The sequence below is a fragment of the Sabethes cyaneus genome, chromosome 2, assembly GCF_943734655.1.
Source record: "Sabethes cyaneus chromosome 2, idSabCyanKW18_F2, whole genome shotgun sequence".
NCBI classification, from domain to species: domain Eukaryota; kingdom Metazoa; phylum Arthropoda; class Insecta; order Diptera; family Culicidae; genus Sabethes; species Sabethes cyaneus.
This window is the reverse complement of record NC_071354.1, coordinates 106568555-106590747: the sequence shown is the minus strand read 5'-3', so window position 1 is coordinate 106590747 and position 22193 is coordinate 106568555. Positions and strand designations below refer to the sequence as shown.

At 40.4% G+C, this 22193-nt stretch overlaps 1 protein-coding gene across 1 annotated transcript; it reads right to left on the bottom strand.

Moving 5' to 3' along the window:
• Positions 1 to 310: 310 nt before the first annotated feature.
• On the bottom strand, positions 311 to 21436 carry LOC128735824 (uncharacterized). Its single transcript, XM_053830308.1, has 5 exons — positions 21278 to 21436; positions 20090 to 20293; positions 5898 to 6038; positions 2854 to 5831; positions 311 to 389 (listed from the first exon to the last, which is right to left on the bottom strand). The coding sequence occupies exons 1-5, from the start codon at positions 21434 to 21436 to the stop codon at positions 311 to 313; spliced, it is 3561 nt and encodes a 1186-aa protein (XP_053686283.1).
• Positions 21437 to 22193: the final 757 nt, after the last annotated feature.

Sequence of the window (22193 nt, the reverse complement as noted above, 5' to 3'; positions counted from 1 at the left end):
ATGCTTTTGATTCTAGAATGTACAACATATATACATACATACGTATGTACACATACGCATATATATACGCATAATCTCTCATAATCATTTTCGCGCTCAAGTTGTGCCAAATTAAATACGACATTGAGTTTCGGGATCTTATTTCAAAAGCCGATTCTATTAGTGATTGCATCACCTTTCTGCATGAGAAATATCATATTTCACTTTATCGGAAATATAACAATTCGATGCTATTCGTGTTTGATAAAGTAAAATGCTGACGGAAAACCTCTATTTTATATGTTTATGCGTGACACTAATACAACAATCGTTAAAGTTGTTGATCACCAACAGTTGGATTCGTTCCATCCTTCTCTTGATTAAGTAGAGTATGAAGAGAATCGTCGTCCCTGCAAATAAACCATAAATATATGCTTTAAACTTTTATATTTTGAGACAATTGATTAACGCAAATGCAAAAAAAATGCTATAACAGGTATACTATACATTGGCGGAACTAGAGAGAGACTAAGAAACTAAGTCCTCTATTAGCATTCTTCGGGCTTTACATAGTTATACAATACTTCTGTGATTGTAACGTTTTCTATTGGCGATTCCTATTGGTCGAAGTTATGCGTTGTGATAGTTTCCGGTTTTTCGAACCACAAAAATCTATTTAAATCTGTTAATTTGCTTTTAATTTTAATATACCGACAGGCGAAAAAATGTCGGTTGTAATAGCCTCCTCCCTCAAAATGAGCTTACTTACTTACTTATGTGTCCATGTCCGCCGGTCCGGTAGAACAAAGGGATGAAATCAGAGATCTCCACTGCTAACGGTTACCCGCCATGGCTTTTACCTGACGCCAGGACAGGTTCTCGTCTACAGCCCGGATGTCGTTGGCTAAGCTCCGTCGCCATGAGTCTCTGGGTCTGCCTCTTCTACGCTGTTCTTGTGGATTCCAGTCGAGTGCTTCTCTGCAAACCTCGTTCGCTCCTTTCCTCCAGGTGTGTCCGATCCACTTCCACCTATGTTCACGAATTTCTGTGGCTATCGGCCGTTGATGACACCGACGATGGAGTTCCTCATTGGATATCCAGTTATCAGGCCACCAGGCACGAATGATGTATCACAGGCACCGGTTAATGAATACCTGCAGTTTTTGCGTTGTCTCCGCTGAGACGCACCACGTTTCGCAGGCATACAGCAGTACGGATTTAACGTTTGAATGAACGTGAAGTTGGTGGAATTGTCAGTGTTCATTACCATAGACTTAGTTTTCGCTACATTGACTGTGAGACCTGCTACCTGGGAGCTCTCGGAGAGGTCGTCTAACTTGCTCTGCATATCGTTTCGGCGTTGTGCGAGCAAGACAATGTCGTCGGCTAGGTCGAGGCCATTTAGCTGCTCCATCGTTAGAGGATTCCAAGGCAATCCTCGATTTGGTCTACTGTCAATTGCTCCAACTAATATCTCATCCATAACGATGAGAAACAGAAGCGGTGATAAAATGCAGCCCTGTCTCATGCCAGCAGTAACCCTTTTAGGGTCAGACAAGACGCCGTCATGCAAAACCTTGCACGAGAACGCCTCGTACTGAGCCTCGATGAGATGGACTAGCTTATCTGGAACTCCTCTACGCCTAAGTGCGCCCCAGATGTTTTCGTGATTGAGTCGGTCGAACGCCTTTTCGAAGTCAACGAACACCAGCAGAAGAGAGTCCTGGAATTTGTTGATCTGCTTCAATATAATGCGGAGCGTTCTGATATGGTCTACACATGATCGGCCAGCACGGAATCCAGCTTGCTGCGCCGGAGAGTAGCGTCGATCTTCTCCTGGATCCGGTTGAGGATTACCTTACAGAGTACTTTGAGAATAATTCAGAGCAACGTGATGCCACGCCAGTTACCGCATTCCGTTAGGTCTCCTTTCTTAGGGTCATTAATCATTGATAATTCATTAAGTATTTAAAGATTTGAATCAAATTAAATTTTCAAGCTTTTTTGACACTTTTAGATCCTCATTTAATAATATGTTTTGTATATTTCATTCCATCTCAGATAAAAATGATACACCATGCATCTCCATTGCAATTTCGCAACTTCATTTCTTGAAAAAAAAAATGCACTTCAAAAAAATTATAGCTCTCTATTTTTATTTGAGACTAGCTGACCCGGCAAACTCCGTACCGCCACCAATTGAATTAAACGACGTAAATTGTAAATTTTGAATGTACTCAAAGTGTAGGTTAAGTTTTGTACGTTTTTTGAGAAGTTTATCTTTTGAGGGAATGGTTAATTGACTACCGGATTTTCAGAAACGTCTGTTTCTTATAACTGTGCTAAAGCCCCTTTAGAAATCAGCGCTAGTTCCGCTAATTGCTTTTTTTATCGAAAAGTTGAGAGTTTTCTGCGTTACTTTTCAGCAATATAGAAATTATAATTTTTGAAATACTATTTTATAAAGAAATAAAGTTGATATTTTCACAATAAAATGAATATTTCTCGAGCAACTTATCGAAAGATCTGTCTGACAATGAGAGATTCTCTTCAATGTTCTTCTCTTCTGATTAAGACGGCGACATAAACGCATTTCATCGAAAGATTACTTAGGGATGAGTTAGCTAATGATGCCAGCAGCCGATTCATGCAATGCATCCAACTGCATTTGTATATCAGGGGCAAAGAGAATCTCTCATTGTTTCATTGGACGTTTTGATAAATTGCGCGAGATTTCTGCATAAACGAATCAAAATTATTCCAATAAAAAAAAATCTCGAGCTATTTTAGTTCACTAGAAAGTTTTAGTACCATTTTTAGTCAAAGTCAAGCATTCAAAGGTTTACTATTGCTAGGTATGCTGTTACTAGTTACCTTCTATTGAATTCATCCAACAGGTCCTGTTGCAATAATGGTTGTTGGTCTTCGATTTCACTGTGTGGTATGGACTGCCGTGGTTTACCACTCTCTCGCTCGCTTTCATGGCACTCACATTGGCATTCTTCGGGCTTTACATAATTATACAATACTTCTGTGATTGCAGTGTTTTCTACTGACGATTCTTTTTGGCGAAGAGATGTTATGCGTTTTGGTTGTTTTCGTTTTTCTGGAATACTTTCAAAGTCAATCCATTGTTGAACTGCTTTGCGCGGTGGTAGAGGAGGTGGCTCTTCTTCTACATTAGTTTGTTGCACAGGCACCTTTTTCTCGCTACTACTGGCAGACAATGCCTGATTGGTGCTGCCTATGCCTTGTTCCGCAAATTCGAACCAATTCTTGCCAGATGAAATAGATGCCTTACGCGGAGACCAACTCTTCGTTGGTCTTTCTACTGTTGAATCATGTTTTTTAGGCAGACTGATACGTAGCTTTTCTCCTCGAACTAGATTACTATCGGTATCCTCAACTGCACTAAAACCACAGTAATTCTCTAATGATGCCGGATGTATCGGTGTTGTTGATCTGGGTCGTTCCACTGGGCATGTTTTCATTTCTATTTGAGCGCGTTCCTTCATTGGAACTAGCTTTACACCTATTGATCGTTCCTCTGGCAGCGTAGTAGGTATATAGGGTAATTCATCATCAAATGATTCTTGCAACACTAAACCTGCACTTTCATGATCCTCGATTGCCAACATACTGGAATGAATATGTTTACACGTGGTGGTAGAATCTACTTCAGAATCTTTTTCACTTTCTGAAGAAACTCCTTGTTCATCGTTGGAAGCCGTTGGCTTTCTATCGGGCACTTTTAACGCATTCTTACTTTCCAATGAGACAGAAGACTCTTCACTAAGTGTGGCTTGTAGTTCGTTTTCTCGTTTGAGTAATTCTTCTTTATGCTGAAGACTAAGGACTTCTTCAGGATTTTCTATATAGCGTGAATGTCTATGAAAGTCTATGGAGTCGCCCGATAAGCTATCAGTCCTACTGAATTGTTCTTTTGTCCTCCTGTGTTTAACATTGTCTAGTTGTTTGTTACGATATACTACCGTTGCTATATCAGATGGCGTTGAATCTTTCCTATCCGCCGGTACGGGTTCAATTGCTACGTTATTGATTGCTTCCGATAACTGACTACACTGACTTTCTGTTTTTGAAATGCTAAACTGTGTAGTGAATACTTGCTCTTGACTACCTGATCCCATTTTCATAGAAAACAGCAATTGTTTTCTTTCTTTGGCAGTCATGTTAGCAATTACCGACCCATTATCCTTTGAATTTTCTCGCGACACTGATTCAGCATCGTCTTGTTTAGGTTGAGTAACCCCATTTTGTAGTTTGGATGAAGGTAAGGCATGTGTGTGGATCAATTGTGTATTGCTATGTTGCGGAGGCACAGCAGAAATAACAGTTTCTTGACTTTCTTGGGAACTGTTGCGTTGTACATCCATGCTCCACAAACTGTCCCGTTCTTTTTCCTCTGTAGGCGATTTCAATGGAATAGTTATGCTACCATCTGGGTTTTCTATTCGATAGCATTTGAGAGGGGGCATTGGTTTAGGCCTATTATGAATAGTAACAGTACAGTTATTGCTTAAGTTCACTGATTGGGTGGAAGGAGATACTTTCCCAGGAATTATTTCTGGTTCCGTATTCAATTTGGGCACTGGGGTCGGCAACAAAGATTTCAAATGTTTTTCCTCTGGAGGAGTATGTAAAGGTATGTGAATACTTTTACCATCTAAAGGTGTATCATAGTATCTTAGGTGGGATCGCGAACTTTCACTAGACGTATCGTTTTTGTTTTTATAGTCGACATTTGATGTGCTGGCCACTACACTGTGAGGATATGGATCATTTGGTGATGGGGACTTTGACTTCATACCATTTTTCTTGGGTTTAAATATTGCCAAAACTGATTTTTGTTGATTAGGCGTAGAATTCACCGAAGTAGGATCACGTTCTCTGCTTTTACTGCGCGATCGTTCTCTAAATTCATGGGAAACAGTTGAACTGCTCTTTTTTCTAACATGACTTGCGCTAGGAGAATCTGGGCTTGCAGAATCTTTTCGTTTAAAAATTGAACAGAATGAGCTTTTTCTTGAAAATGTTGTATTGGCTGGTGATGGGGACCGGCTATTATTTTCTCGGGAAATTATATTCTGACGGGTTGGTTTTGGGCTAGCGCCAGAACCATGCGTTTTCTTGTTGGCATTTTCCAAGTTCAGAGAGTTTGGCTTTTTTTGATCATCATCTAAAATACGTTCATTGTCAGCAATTCCGTTATCGCTATAGCAGTGATCTGGTTTTAGTTTTATTCTTATGTATTCAGTTCCGCTAGGCATCACACCAATAATAGGTTTATTTAGATCTGTAGGTGGGATGTAACGTTTATTCGAAATGCTTCTGCTAGTCTGCGGCATTTGAATTATGTCTTCTTTTCGAGTTATGTTGGCATTACTATCAGATTTTCTTCTGGTTAACTCTGCTTCATGAGCTGTATTGCTTTTCATACCACTGCTAATTAATGTTGTTTCTATGCTAATACCTTCAGCTAGTACCGCTTCGGTAGGATCTTTCTTTCTAGACAAAATTACTTGTTCAAGCATTTGTGCAGTTATTGGTTCGATGCTACTTGGAATGCAACCATCAGTAGCTCCTTGTAAAGGCTTCGGCCCACAGAATGAGGTTTCCAGTAGCATCCGGTGAGGAGACGGTGATCGAGAGATGCCAGATACACCGGAAAGCTTACTATTTGCTGATCCTTGACTACCCACACTCGATATTCGGCTAGTGCGACCAGAAATGCATAAAAATGCCGCAACATCCGAGCTTGCAGAATCTTTACGCTGATGATACACCGACATTTGTTGTTGCTCATCCAATTTGAACATGATAGGCGAGTATCTCTGTTAAAGATTAAATGTGCTTTTACCTTAGGATTCATACATATTTTGTAATTGAAATGTAAGTACCGGTGCTTGTGGTTTTTCTCTTTCAGTCCTTCCTTTTTCGGGTTCCATAAACTGTAATTCTTCAGTTGAGCTGCGAAGATCCATAGCTCCCTCCTCTCTATATCCCAGTACACCAGTATCCTGCAACGTTCCAGTGCCGACCTATATAATAAATTAATAGGCCTGTTATTTTTTTTTTATTAAAAAAAACCGTACATTATTTCAATGAAGAATATAAAATATAGCAAACATTTTACTTAATGGACATGGCGGTCGAAAAACTACCGATAAAATATATTTATAATAATTTATACTAGAATACCTAGTACGCTAGGGCGTGCGTAACTATGTTATTTGTCAGAGCATAAGTGCATAAGTAAATAAGCGCAAATATTTACTAATACTTCCACTCAGCGTTGCACTTGTACCCCGCCCTACTCTATCATTTTAGTAATTTTTGTTGTTTCAGCTCGACAAGCACTTCCCACTGTACAGTGGAAACATTGGTTGTAACAAGTTGAATAGTGCACACCTGATGGAGACTCAAACGACAAAGCCCAAGGCAAAGCCGTCTTTACGACTTAACACTTCTTAGACAGACCTTAGATTGAAGTACAGGCCAATTACGGGGCTAGTGAAACGGTCCTATTGATTCTATCAGCATCACCTAACCAGAATTCGAACATACGACAACTAGCTTGTTAGATCAGCATTGTACCTCGAAGCTAACTAGGCTGCCAAACGACACGCATTATATGATAAATGAATATTGGATGATGGAGTGATCAATTAACCGGATTGAATAGGAAGAAACTCCTGAAACAATAATTATGCTGCGCCCTTCGAACAAACCAACTATCACATGGGTTAAAGCTGGTGCAGTGCTGATTGATTTTTATATGTAGCGATCCTAATACTGGAAAGAAATTCTCATAACCCCGGAATCCCCACAAGTGTCTCTGGCTGTACATCCGCCCAACCCTTTTTGGCCCTTCTGCAACAGCGTAGTAGGTCCCTCAACTTTGGGTAGCTTCCCCCAAACATACTATATGTACATAGGGTTGTGGCATCAGTTTTTCAGCCTGTTTCTATTTTGGGCCTACCCTCTGTTCTTCGCGTCTTAGGGGAAAATCATCACTAATTCTTACCAATATACACTATTATGAATGCACATTCGTTTCGTGGTGATAAATTGGTTCTTCAGGAACAGGTAACACAAACAGAGTAGGCCCAATAATTAGAAGCATGCCGAAAATACCACCCAGTTAGCATCGAGGTACGATGCCGGTCTACAAGCCAGTCGTCGTATGTTCGAATCTCGGCTAGGCGGTTATTTGTCAAACATTTGTAGACTACATACAATAATATTATTACAATGTTTACTTACATAAATTATACGTTATTCCTATGGCTAAGTCGTAGTTTAATTTGGATTCTGGACATAGTGATGTCAATTCTTTCGCAATTTTGATTACAAAGGCGCATCATGTTATTGACTGGTCCATTTTTCGCACAATTGGTCTTATATGATTTTTCCATAAATATTTTTCTAGTTCTAAGGTTACGACACGGCCTATAAAAGTTTAATTGAGAAAGCAATTCTGCTGACTGGATGCGTTGAGAAATAATGTCATTGATAAGGTAAAGCATTGTATGTTCGCGACGTTCTTTAAGTGTTTGTATATGGATGAGCATGCAGTGTGCTTCATAAGATGGTAATGGAAATACTGTTCAGTTAAGTTTTCGAAGCCCGTATAGTAGAAATTGTTTTTGAACAGATTCAATGCGTCCTTCGTGTAACGCAGTGTGTGGGTGCCATACAATATTGCAATATTCCAGAATAGGTCTTACATATGTAATGTATAAAAGTTTTATTGTGTTCGAGTCTTTGAAATTATGACTGAAGCGTTTGATAAAGCCCAGCATTCTATTTGCTTTGTTAATAATGGTATTGTAATGTTCTGTACATATTAGTTTTGAGTCTAAGATTACTCCTAGATCCCTTACAATTTTACATTTTGGTACAAAATTGTTTCCTAAGTCAATAGAGGGAGTTTGAATGTTCCAGCTAAATGCTATTGAGTTACATTTTTTATATTCAGGTTTAGTAAAGATTTGTTGCACCAAGTGTTGAATACATTGACTTCATTCTGAAATACTGCAACGTCATGGGCATTTTTTATTTCTATATATATTTTCATGTGGTTTGCATATACAAGTACTTTTGAGTGGTTAAGTATAAAAGAAATGTCATTTACGTGCAAAGTGAAAAGAAGTGGCCCTAAGTGGGACCCTTGTGGAACCCCAGAGGTGACTTGAATAGGGTCCGAGAGGGCATTTTGAAAGCGAACAATTCGTTTGCGTTCCGTTAAATTTGACTGAAGCCATTTCAAGAGCTTCGGTTCTATTCCAATTTTTCCTAATTGAATATTAATAATGGTATGTCTATTCTGTCAAATGACTTACTAATGTCCGTGTAAATAGCTTCTACGTGGTTGCCATTGTCCATTGCATTCAGAGTAAAAGTTACAAATTCCAGAAAATTTGAGGCAGTAGAGCGACCTTTAAAAAAGCCGTTAATTCTGTGTTTTACCTGTTGACAAAAGATTTCATTTACCATTGATTCAAATAGGAATGCAAGAGATAATGGCAATTCTACGGTAGTTTTGGATGTCTAATTTTGTTTTTGATTTGAAGATAGGGACTAAATACGAAGATTTCCATATTTCCGGGAATTTTCCATTTTTCAGAGACATGTTAAATAGGCGTTGTAATGGTATAGTAAGTTCTTCGGCCAGGTTTTTGAGGTGCTATTCCGTCAGGCCCCGACCCTTTTGACGCATTCAGGCCTTTGAGTGCTTCAAATACGTCATTGTCTGACAGATATGTCGTTAGAAAATTCAGGGATAAATGAGAAATATTCCTAGTCGCGGTCTTCTTCGGTAAATGTTGTATAAACTTCCTGAAAGGAATTTGCAAAAAGATTGCATATTTCATTAGTATTATTTCCAATAAGCCCGTCAAGGTTCATTTGGGATAAGAAATTACTACTTTTCAATTAAGTATTTATATAGTTAAAGAAATTTTTTGGGCATGATTTGACTTCATTTTCGACTTTACTATTATATACTTCATACGCGTTTTTAGTGGCCGATTTGGGTTCTTCGCAAATATTGAGTTAATTATTCAAGTTATTGCTATTATTTTCATTTTTGAATTTTTGTGTGCTTTTTGTTTTCTATTTTTGAGGTTTTTTAGATATTGGTTGAACCTCACAGGCCATTTACTCGTTTTCTTGTTTTCATTAGTACAGTTTCGTGCAAAAGGCATTTCAAGAAAGGGGTGAATTTTTCTGCTGCATAGTCAACATTTCCTTCAGTACAGATACAGAACACATGTTGCCATTCTGTTGTACATAGTCTACGCTTAATTTCTATAAAATTTACTTTGTTATATTCCGGCACTTCTTCATATTCCAAGTCAGTAAGGAAAGAGCTATTGTGTGTGAAAATTTAATATTCGATTGCTGTGTGAAATGCTTCATAAAAGGAGATAGTGAAGCCATTCACAGCAAAGTCGTCTGTGCAGTTTGCAAAAAGTAAGTCCAAATAAGCATTTTGACTATTTTTGACTGAATTTATTTGATGCAGGCCAAATTGTGAAATTTTATCAAAAATGTAATGCAATGTTTCATTTTCGCCTACTACTGGAAGCAAAATGGATTCAATGTCAATGTGTACAATGAAGTCCACATTGCGCTGATTGAAGTCGCCGTGAATATGTAGTTTTACTTCGGGTTCCATATATGATAAAATGTTTTCAACTGCTTCGAAAAATAGTTCATTAGACTATTTATTGGCATGTTCGGGAGGAAAAAATGTGTACTTCGCCGTACATGGTTGCTTTGGGCCACATATTTTCAAATTCGATATGCTTTCTAGTAATTATGTCTTCCGAAGTAAAGTCCTGAGTTTATAGCTATGGAGACACCTTCTCCAGATTTTTTCTGACTTAGAGACAAATTACGGTCGTGCCGGAATACGTTAAATAGATTTCCAAAAATTTCTTCGCTTTTGACGCTTTCACCCCAGCTGTTCCGAGAATGACTTTGAAAGAAGATCATGCGGTTGAAATTCTGGCAATACACAAGAATTTCAGCAGCATTTTGTTTTAGTGCAGAAGAAGTTTTTGGAAAATAATTACTATTTACATTAAGTTTACTAGCTCCAAAGAGCGCGTCGATAATATTTCTTCTTCATTACACTGACCGTCGACGTTTGGTGATTCAAATAAGTATAACCAATATATATAGCATACCAGTGTCGCTGCAGTGCGCGTGGTAAACATCACATATGCTCAGATAATGTATATCTATACCTATAAAGAAGGATTTCTGTCTGTCTGTCTGTCTGTCTGTCTGTATGTTTCTTATAGAATCGAAAACTACTGAACCAATCGGCATGAAAATATGCATGTAGCGGTTTTTTGGGGCCAGGAAAGGTTTTAGTGATGGTTAGAAACCCCTCCCCCCACTAAGAGGGGGGCTCCCATACAAATGAAACACAAATTTCTGCATAACTCGACAACTAATCAAGCAAATACAACAAAATTTGGCTTGTGGGTGTTTCCGGTGACAAGAATTTATTCTATGGTAAATTGAGACCCCTCCCCTCTTTATAAGGGGAATTATAACTCCTCTCCTCTTTAAAAGGGGGGGGCTTCCATACAAATTTCCTCATAACTCGAGAACTAATCAAGCAACTGGAACCAAATTTGGCACGTGAAGGTTTTCGAGGGCAAGAATATTTTCTATAGTAAATTAGGACCCCTCCCCACTTTAAGAGGGGGGCTCCTGTACCAAAGAAACACAATTTTCCTCATAACTCGAGAACTAATTAAGCAAATGGAACCAAATTTGACACGTGGGTGTTTTTGGAGACAAACATTTTTTCTATGATGAACTGGGACCCCTCCTCACTTTAGGAGGGGGGGCTCCTATACAAATGAAATACAAATTTCCTCATAACTCGAGAGCTAATCAAGCAAATGAAACCAAATTTGGCATGTGAAAGTTTTCGAGGGCAAGAACATTTTCTATGGTGAATTAGGACCCCTCCCAACTTTAAGAGGGGGGGCTCCTATACAAACGAAATACAAATTTCCTCATAACTCGAGAGCTAATCAACCAAATGGAACAAAATTTGGCACGTGGGTGTTTTTGGAGACAACATTTTTTTCTATGATGAATTGGGACCCCTCCCCACTTTAGGAAGGGGGGCTCCTATACAATTGAAATGCAAATTTCCTCATAACTCTAGAATTAATCAAGCAAATGGAACCAAATTTGGCATGTGAAAGTTTTCTAGGGCATGAATATTTTCTATGGTGAATTAGAACCCCTCCCCACTTTAAGAGGGGGGGCTCCTATACAAACGCAATACAAATTTCCTCATAACTCGAGAACTAATTAAGCAAATGGAACCAAATTTGACACGTGGGTGTTTTTATAGACAAAAATTTTTTCTATGATGAACTGGGACCCCTCCTCACTTTAGGAGGGGGGGCTCCTGTACAAATGAAATACAAATTTCCTCATAACTCGAGAGCTAATCAAGCAAATGAAACCAAATTTGGCATGTGAAAGTTTTCGAGGGCAAGAATATTTTCTATGGTGAATTAGGACCCCTCCCAACTTTAAGAGGGGGGCTCCTATACAAACGAAATACAAATTTCCTCATAACTCGAGAACTAATTAAGCAAATGGAACCAAATTTGGCACGTTGGTGTTTTTGGAGACAAAATTTTTTTTCTATGATGAATTGGGACCCCTACCTACTTTAGGAGGGGGGGCTCCTATATAAATGAAATTCAAATTTCCTCATAACTCTAGAACTAATCAAGCAAATAGAACCAAATTTGGCATGTGGAGGTTTCTGGAGGCAAAAATATTTTCTATGGTGAATTAGGACCCCTCCCAACTTTAATAGGGGGTGCTTCTACACAAATAAAATACAAATTTCCTCATAATTCGTGAACTAATCAAGCAAATGGAACCATATTTGGCATGTGGGTGTTTTTGGATGCAACCATTTTTTCTATGATGAATTAGGACTTCTTACCTTTTTAAGAGGGGGGGCTCTCATACAAACGAAATACAAATTTCCTCATAACTCTAGAACTAATCAAGCGAATGGAACCAAATTTATCATGTGGGTGTTTTTGTAGGCAGGAATATTTTCTATGGTATATTTTCTATGGATTTTCCCACTTTAAGAGGGAGGGGGCTCCTATACAAATGAAAAACAAATTTCCTCATAACTCGAGAACTAATCAACCAAATGGAATCAAATTTGACATGTAAGTGGTTTTGGACGCAAGATTTTTTTCTATGGTGAATTGAGACCCCTCTCTTATTTAGAAAGCGAGTTATGGCCCATCTCCCCTTTAAGAGGGTGGGCTTCCATACAAATGAAATGCAAATTTCCTCTTATCTCGAGAACTAATCAATCAAATGGAACCAAATTTGGCATGTGGGAGTTTTAGATGGCAGAAATTTTTTCTACGGTAAATTACGACCCCTTCCCCTTTTAAGAGGGGAGCTCCCATACAAATGAAATTCAAATTTCCTTATAACTTGAGAACTAATCAAGCAAATGGAACCAAATTTAGCATGTGGGAGATTTTGGAGTCTTGAATTCATTTTACGATAGTTAGAGACTAGAGATGGTCGGGTAGCGGAAAATTTACCCGAAACCCGCACCCGTACCCGTACCCGCCGGGTTCGGGTCGGGTTCGGGTATTGAAAAAATATAATTTGCGGGTTCGGGTCGGGTACGGGTTCTTAATTTTTGTTTTTGAAACCGGGTACGGATCGGGTCGGGTATCTCTTTTGACCACATTTAACACTAAAGATGGTCGGGTACCCGGGGCCGTCCCGTACCCGTCGGGTTGCGGTCGGGTTCGGGTATCAAAAATAATAAACTTGCGGGTTCGGGTCTGGTACGGGTTTTCAATTTTTTTCATGATCGGGTACGGGTCGGGTTCGGGTATTCAAATTTTCATACCCGACCATCTCTATTAGAGACCTCTCACCCCTGTGGTAGGGGGATATGGACTCTCATACAAATAAAACAGAAATTTTTGCGAAACTCAAAAACTAATCGAACTCGAGAAATTCGAGACTCTTCCATAAAACATTAGTCAATACAAGACCACAAAAACTATCTATAGTAACACTAGATCATTCAGGACGAGACGGTCGCGAATGTTGCCGGTGACCCGCCGTCGGAAGCGCCGCCCACTGGGGGGCTTGCAAAATTCGAGATTGTGACAAAGATCATCCGAGATTCATGATTTATGTACAACACAGGTTAATTTGTGGCAATACGAAGTTTGTCGGGTCGGCTAGTACATAATATATGTGCATATGTGTGTGTGCCTGAGATTCATCAAAAGGGGAATCTCATTGTCAAACTTTGACAACCAGTTTTAAATTTCAAATATGGCTGCCAAGTAATGTGATTGGAACGTCGCTTGCTTCAAATTTCTGAAAAAATCGGTGCAAAAGGGCGCAGTTGTGGGATTAAATAGTATAATCAGTATATATAGAATGCCAGTGTCGCTGGTGTTTCATGGATATTTTGGTGGCAAACATGTTGCTGGTTCGTGTCTTGGATACGGGAACTACATTGTCAAATTGCCCAATAGAAAATTTTCCTGCCGACGAAATACCTTAAAACGACCAAATCGGGTGATTTATCCTACGTGATTTACGAAAAAGCAGAAAGATTTTTTATTGGGTTGCCTTTTTAGTTTGACAATCAGATTCCCGTTTCGAATCGATCACTCACACATATGCGCATACAATGTAAATACATAATTTTCAAATGTGTGATGTTTACCACGAGCACTGCAGCGACACTGGCATTCTATATATATTGATTATACTGATTAAATTCATCCGGACGAAAGAAAAAGAACGTTTAAAAACATTTCACTGGCATGAAAACACAGCGATGAGCGCACTGATGACAGCACCAACCTGCGCACAGATAAAGAACAGATAAATAACAATGAGCAACTTTGACAATGAAGGTCCCGATTCACAGACTTGATACAGATTGTTAGCATCATGTTTACCACTATGAGTCCTGTAGAAAAACAGCGACACTGGCATTCTATATATATTGATTCTACTTTCAAATACTTCCGTGTTGTGCGTCAATTGTAGAGAAAATTCGCATTGTAAGATTTACGTGACGGTGCAACGCTTGTCGAAAATCTATTGTTGCCTTCGCGCAATTGCTGAAGGCGGTGAGTTAGTTCAGTAGAATCAATATATATAGAATGCCAGTGTCGCTGTTTTACTACGGGACTCATTGTGGTAAACATGATGCTAACAATCTGTATCAAGTCTGTGAATCGGGAACTTCATTGTCAAAGTTCTTCTTCTTCTTCAGCAGCATAGAGCCGGGGTGGCTCGTGCTGTTTCAAGCACTCGTCTCCATTCAACTCGGTCTTGGGCCACTCGTCGCCAATTTCCTAGTCGTCTCAGAAGTCGCAAATCGCTCTCGACCTGGTCGAGCCATCGTGCACGTTGGGCCCCCCTGTTCCTGGTGCCGGTGGGGTTGTTGAAGAGGACTATTTTCGCCGCACAGACGTCCGGCATCCTTACGACGTGTCCGGCCCACCGTAGCCTGCTAACTTTCGCTAGATGTACGATGGGAGTCTCCCCAAGCAGTGCCTGTAGCTCGTGATTCATACGCCTCCGCCACTCTCCGCTTTCAGTTTGTACTCCGCCAAATATCGTCCGCAGCACTTTCCGCTCAAACACGGCAAGGGCGCGTATGTCCTCCGTAAGCAGCGTCACGGCTTCAAGTCCATAAAGAACTACCGGTCTAATAATGGTTTTGTACATTGTTAGCTTCGTGCGGCGGCGTATGCTTCCTGATCGTAGCGTTTTACGAAGGGCAAAGTAGGCTCGATTTCCCGCTTGGATGCGCCGCTGGATCTCCTTACTAGTGTTGTTGTCCGCGGTCACCAGCGATCCCAAATACACGAACTCTTCTACCACTTCTAGTTCGTCGCCGTCAACGGTTACCGTCCGTGGGAGGCGCACATTTGTTTCCTTTGAGCCTCTTCCTTTCATGTATTTGGTCTTCGACGCATTTATTTTTAGCCCAATTCTCCTAGACTCCGCTTTCAGTCTGGCGTAGATTGCCTCCGCCGTCGCAAAGTTCCTGGCAATGATATCGAAGTCATCTGCAAAGCCTAGAAGTTGGCTGCTCTTGGTAAAAATCGTGCCTCTCGTTTCGATGCCCGCTCGTCGGATCACCCCCTCAAGAGCGATGTTGAACAGCATGCAGGATAGACCGTCACCTTGTCTCAACCCTCGTCGCGTCTCGAAGGGACTCGAGAGTGTCCCAGAGATGCGTACAAAACACATCACTCGATCCAATGTAGCTCTGATCAGTCGCGTCAGTTTGTCCGGAAAACCGTATTCGTGCATTATCTGCCATAGCTTGTCTCGATCGACTGTATCGTATGCTGCTTTGAAATCAATAAAGATGTGATGCGTGGGCACGTTGTACTCCCGACATTTCTGCAAGATCTGTCGGATAGTAAAAATTTGGTCCGTAGTTGCGCGAGCCCCCATGAAACCCGCCTGATAATTCCCTACGAAACCTTGTGCTATCGGTGACAGCCGGCGTAACAGGATCTGGGAGAGTACCTTGTAGGCGGCATTTATCAGCGTAATACCGCGATAGTTGCAGCAGTCTAGCCGATCACCCTTTTTGTAGATGGGACAAACCACTCCTTCCATCCATTCCTCCGGTAACTTTTCCTCCTCCCAAATCCTCGAAATAACCCAGTGTAGAGCCTTTGCTAGCGTTTCTCCACCATGTTTATAAAGCTCTGCCGGTAGGCGGTCCTTCCCAGCGGCTTTATTGGTCTTCAGCAACCTGATTTCTCGTTTGACTTCTTGGAGATCAGGTGCTAGGACATCACTATCTTCCATGGGCGCTCCTAGGTTAATTTCCGTTCCGCCTCCTTCTGCGACTTCGCCATTGAGGTGTTCATCGAAGAACTGCTTCCACCTGTCGACCACCTCGCGCTCGTTTGTAATTAGATTCCCTCCCTCGTCCCTACACATGTCAGGTTTCGGTGTGTAGCCCTTCCGAGTTTGGTTCACCTTCTCATAAAACTTGCGCGTGTCATTAGCTCGGAATAGTTGCTCCAATTCTTCACGATCTCTGTCCTCCTTTTGGCGCTTTTTTCTCCTCAGGATCGTGGTCAACTTGTTCCTAGCTCGTCGGTACTTGGCCAGGTTCTCTCTAGTGGCAATACTTAGATAATTTTTCCAAGCATTTTTTTCTCCTCCACCGCTTGTTGGCATTCCCCATCAAACCAATCATTTTGTGTACTCCGAGGCTCAATACCTAGTGCCGCGGTAGCGGCCTCTCCGATGGCCGAGCGTATTCTGCCCCAACCGTCTTCGAGGTTTGAAGCACCTAACTCCTCGGAAGAAGGCAGTGCCTCATTCAGTACTCGCGCGTAGTTCTCGGCAGCTTGTGGGTTATCTAGCTGCCTGATGTTTAGCCGAGGAGGGCGGCTTTGACATGTCCGGTATACGGTGGACAGCTTTGAGCGCACATGTACTGCTACTAGGTAATGGTCAGAATCGATATCCGCACCCCGACGGGAGCGTACGTTCGTGATGTTAGAGAAGAACCGGCCCTCTATGAGAACGTGGTCAATTTGGTTCATTGTACGTTGGTCAGGTGATCTCCAGGTGGCTTTGTGGATATCCTTGCGCGGGAAAAAGGTGCTTCGGATCACCAGGCCTCGGGAAGCTGCGAAGTTTATACATCGTTGGCCGTTATCGTTTGTGTCGGTGTGCAGGCTATGGGGTCCTACCACCGGTCTATACATTTCTTCCCTACCGACCTGGGCGTTCATATCCCCGATGACGATCTTGATGTCCCGTGACGAGCAGCTGTCGTACGTTGCCTCCAGCCTCGCGTAGAACGCTTCTTTCTCATCGTCGGGTCTACCTTCGTGCGGGCAGTGCACGTTAATGATGCTATAATTGAAGAAACGACCCTTTATCCTCAATACACACATTCTCTCGTTGATCGCCTTCCAATCTATCACGCGATCCTGCATTCCGCCCAGCACTACAAAGCCCGTTCCCAGTTCGTTGGTTGCGCCACCGCTCTGGTAAAACTGGGCCTTTCCGCCACGTATCTTCCATACCTTCTCTCCTTTGCGACAGATTTCCTGCAGAGCTACGATGCCGAGTTTGCGGGGTTCCAGCTGTTCAATCAGCACCCGCTCGCAACCTGCGAAATTTAGCGATCTGCAGTTCCAAGTCCCGAGTCTCCATTCGTCGTCCTTATTCCGTCGCCTAGGTCGATGCCGAATATTCCGCTCCGAATATGCTTGAATGTTGTTAGTTTGTGTTGTTTAGGTGTGTAGCCGTACTGGGGCAACACTACCGAGTCTCGTGATGGGGCTGCCATCTTATAGTGCCGAGACTCACTACCTCCTTCCCGGTTAGTATACGACCTTAGTTTCCACCGGGGTTGGTTACCCGATCTCCGCTAAGGTTGCTCGTATTCCGGCTGGTACCACGAGGAGGTCGGGATCGGAGTTGCTGTATAAGAGGCTAACGACCACTATGGGGTCTATATTCCGCATTATCCGGCCGTTTACCAACCATCAAAGTCAAAGTCATTGTCAAAGTTGCTCATTGTTATTTATCTGTTCTTTATCTGTGCGCTGGTTGGTGCTGTCATCAGTGCGCTCATCGCTGTGTTTTCATGCCAGTGAAATGTTTTTAAACGTTCTTTTTCCCACAACTCCCACAACTGCGCCCTTTTGCACCGATTTTTTCAGAAATTTGCAGCAAGCGAAGTTTCCAATCACATTACTTGGCAGCCATATTTGAAATTTTAAGCTGGTTGTCAAAGTTTGACAATGAGATTCCTTTTTGATGAATCTCAGGCACACACACATATGCATATATACTGTAAATACATTATCTGAACAAGTGTGATGTTTACCACGCGCACTGCAGTGACACTGGCATTCTATATATATTGATTATACTGTTAGTTCGCTCACTAAAAATTGTCTGTACGACTGCAAGTCAGCTTCTGCTTCCGGCGGTAAAAGTCCATATTCCTGGTAGACTTCTAGAAAGATGCGTTTCAGATGTTCGGGAGACGTCGAGAGTCCTTCAGATGCCAAAAGCATTCGAATGCTGTTCGATGTTAGTCCTACTATGCAGACTATCTTGCTATTTTCGTTTTCGTTCAGACGGACGCTTCCGGTGTTAGTCTGATTTGGGTCCAATATAGATTAATTGTTTCGCCTTTTTAAAAATTGATGAATTTGGATGTTATGCACGTTGTTGGTGGTTCAGAAAATTGTAGTTTTGCAGCTGCCAGTAGGTCCTTGTCCAGAGGTAATGCATAATTTTTTGGAAGTATTGGCTTATTCGTTTCGACAGTTCTATGGATATTGTTGTTGATATTGTCAAAGTCGTTGCTGCTGTAAATATTATTACTGACATTGCGGTGTTCGCTATTGCTCTGAGTGTAGTCGTTATTATTGTGATGATTGTGACGTGTGTTATTATTGATGTTGTCCGAATTTTTGCGCTGTCGTCTACGTTGTTGTCTGCGCCTTCGTGCTGCAATTTCTGCCTGTTTTTCTTGAAAGCGGCGGGTTCGTTGCCTGGAGTCAAAAGGACTCCAATCAACTTTCCAGATTTTTTTGATGCCTACTATACGCCGGCCGGAATTTTGTGGAGGGTCATTTTTTGTGTCATTTACAGGTGCGGACGGATACAGTGAGTGTTCCATCTATTCAGAATGACTTAGGTGATTGACTGACGCTGATGTTGCATTCCGTTTGGAGGTTTCAGCAGAGAGTACTTTTAGTTCGTCTAGAACTTCTTTTGCTGCAATACTACAATTGAGCTTGCAAATTGACGAGGCTTCAATTGATGATTCAATTGCGTACATTTTTGATTCAAGTGTAGCAAAAGCGTTTCCAAAATACTTTTCTAAAAGTTTATTTGTGTGTCTTTGGATTTCTGCTACAATTGTGTCATTCACGTTTTCTGATATTTTTTCTTCAATACGATGGCATGATTCTGCCATTTTCGCGTTAGGCGGTTTAAAAAATTCGCTGTTAGCATTTCGTACAACGACCGACAGGTAGTCGCTTACGATTGCTGACAAAGAATGTTTTGATATACTGGCTAATGTGGTGGCTATTTGCTTATTTCCCACATGCCAATGTTGTTCAATGGCAGCCATTCGTTTTTCGATTTGTCCACTGCGTCCTGAATATGCGTGATATTCTACAGTTGTGTGATGATACGATGTTGGATTTCTGTCTGCTTACTGATTATTTGTTTCAGCGAGTATTTTTCGGTAAAGTCTGGTGTGCATTCTGTGCATAGTGGCAGGACTACATTCCGTAAATCTCACGTTCAGCACCAATACAAGCCGCATGAAAACTGCGTCCGCATGTTCCATGACACTTCCAAAGATGACGTAGACTTGTCATTCCACATTCAGGAGCGTTGCACTTCATTACGGGTGAAGTTCACTACGCGGCGGTCAAGATAAATTATTTACGCACGGTTACGCGACGGTAAAAAATTGTTTATAAATACTAGTTACTCGCGGTTGCAGACGGTCAAAATTGTTTATAAATATTCGAGAGGCTGTTGCAAGTCGGTAAAAAAAATAAATTATTCTACTTATGTTTCTGCGCAGCAAAAATGCGCGTCCAAACACTTCGACGGTCAGCGGACGAAAAAAAGCGGTGCTGCTAGATAGAGTCAATAGAATTGTTGCACTAGTCCCGTAACTGTCCTGTACTCTCAAATTCGCGCCAAAAACCGCGTAAGTTCCAAAATTTGCGTAAAAAACCTTGTGAATCCCAAAACTATGCGTAAAAATAAATACGTAGAGCGCATCCGCGAAAACTCCGGAACACGCGTAAATTCCGAAATTCGCGTGAAAAATCGCGTAGGTTCCGAAATTTGCGTAAAAACGGTCGCCTAAAAAGCGACTGCAGTGTACTACACTATAGCAATCATAATGCTATGCGAGGTTTTTATATAGTTTTATAATAGCACATAACGATTTTCTTCTTTGTGTTTTACTATGCTTTAGGAGATAAAAAAAACTCACCTGATCAAATACATTTTCTGGACTGCTGTCTCTACTGTCATGATGGGATGAATGCGATGAAGCTCTGCTAATATCTATGCGGGGTGTTGACGGTGCTAGTGCAACTGTACTACCCACTGTATTGGAAGGAGATTGTTTTTTTGGAGAGTCGGTCTCTTTGGAACTGTACCGGCGGGTTTTATAGCTTTGACCTGGCGTGTCCATCTGTAAGAATATATAATATGACGTACGACTTGTTTTGATAGACTATTCCTGTAACACACTGAAATACTAATGTAAATGTAATCACTAGTACAAAAAAACCTATTTGTGTTCATTTATTGTAAATAAATAGTGATTAAGTAGTCTAAACTATTAAAACTGATTCCTAAATTGTATGCACAAAAAATTAAAAAAGCATACTAAAATATTTGTGGACTTTATAAGGGTTCATCATTTGGCTGTCTCCTTTTTTCATTTCAAAGGATAGTAAATTGACGTCGGTGCTATCTCTATTATTATGTTGAATCAAAATACGTCACATACGAGCTACATTTAATTACATCCACACCAAAGTACGAAGACATTTTATGTCTCCTCATTGTCTAGAAACTAGAATACAAGATTAATTGTAGGCAAACTAAGGGTCTCGAAGCAAAATAGAAAGATGGGGCAAAGTTGCAGTTTTTGAGTAGATATTTTCAAGTCATGTATTTTTTTTTTTGTTTAAATAATAGAAAATTGCAATAAGAGTAACGTATTCCTGTCGAAAGAGCTTTCTGTTCCACCTACAAATCTATGTGTTAACATTAAATCGATTGTACTACTATACTACTATAGTTACAGTTAAAAATGATGAATGTGCTCGAAAGCTGCTTCGATACATACGCAAACTTTTTAACGAAATAAATGTACCGTACAAGTTGTTTATTTTTATTCTTTGTCTCACATAGTGTTAGGTATATCCCGCCAAGTTAAAATTATTTGTTAAACGCTGTGTTTATCTTTACGAAAATATTTTATTCGGATTTTACATCGCATCGTACAGTTGTGAGACAGGGAATCTATTGTAGTACCTCACAAAAATATAACAAGTGTACAAAACTGACAACATGAAACATTATTTTTGGAATCGCTCACTGAAACACGTTACTTAATAACACGCTTTGCTCCATCTTACCCTACGTTTGTAGAAGCCTTAATACGCACTCGATTTTTCTCCTCAGCCATGGTATCCTCAAAAGATGCAATCGGTGCGGGGCCAAGCCTTTTTTGTTTTTTTAAAGTTGAAGGGGACACATTCCCGGCAGGAAGGCTTGACGAAGGTGGCGTTTGCTCATAACAATGACTGATATTGGTATGTTCCATTTGTAGTGAATGGTAATTGTAACTCTGATAAAATAAGTTATTTTGCCCCTTAGCTTCACTCTACGGTATAGACACAATTGTTACGAAAATAAATTTTATAAAACAATTTTTTAGACAAAAATTAGCTTATTGATAATTATTCTATTTGCACTACGAAAAGCAACTACGAAAAGGAACAGTTTACAATTAGATGTTAAAGTTTCAGTAAAACTAGTAATTTTTCTCAAATGGTAGCGTGTAAAATGTATATGATTATTTTTTATTAGCTGCAATCCTTTAAATTACTATTTTTGATAACATCAATGCCTGAATACCTGGTTTAGAAACTTTTCAGATATCTACAGACATATTTCCACTTAATTTGATATTAATTTTTTATAGTAAGTAATTTGCAAATTTGCAAAACTTGTGTGCAAGTTAGAAATTTGCATTAGAAAAATATCGAATTGACTTTACCCTCTCCGTGCTTTTGTCTACTTTCTGACATTCAGAAATTTAAAACATTTAAACGGGGTTATCTATATTTTCTAATTAATAATGTTTTTGGCAATTTTGTGCAATGCACGTCAGGTATTAGATTGTCGTTCAGTGGAATAACGTTAAACTAATCTATGTAGAATTCTTTTTCCGTTTTGTATTTTGGCCATTTCAACCCGCTACACAGGGTAAGTTGAAACACTGCATGTAAACGTCAGAAATTTTAATGATAGGTTTATTTAAAACAACTGTTATTATTTGTTATCGGTAGTCATTGGAC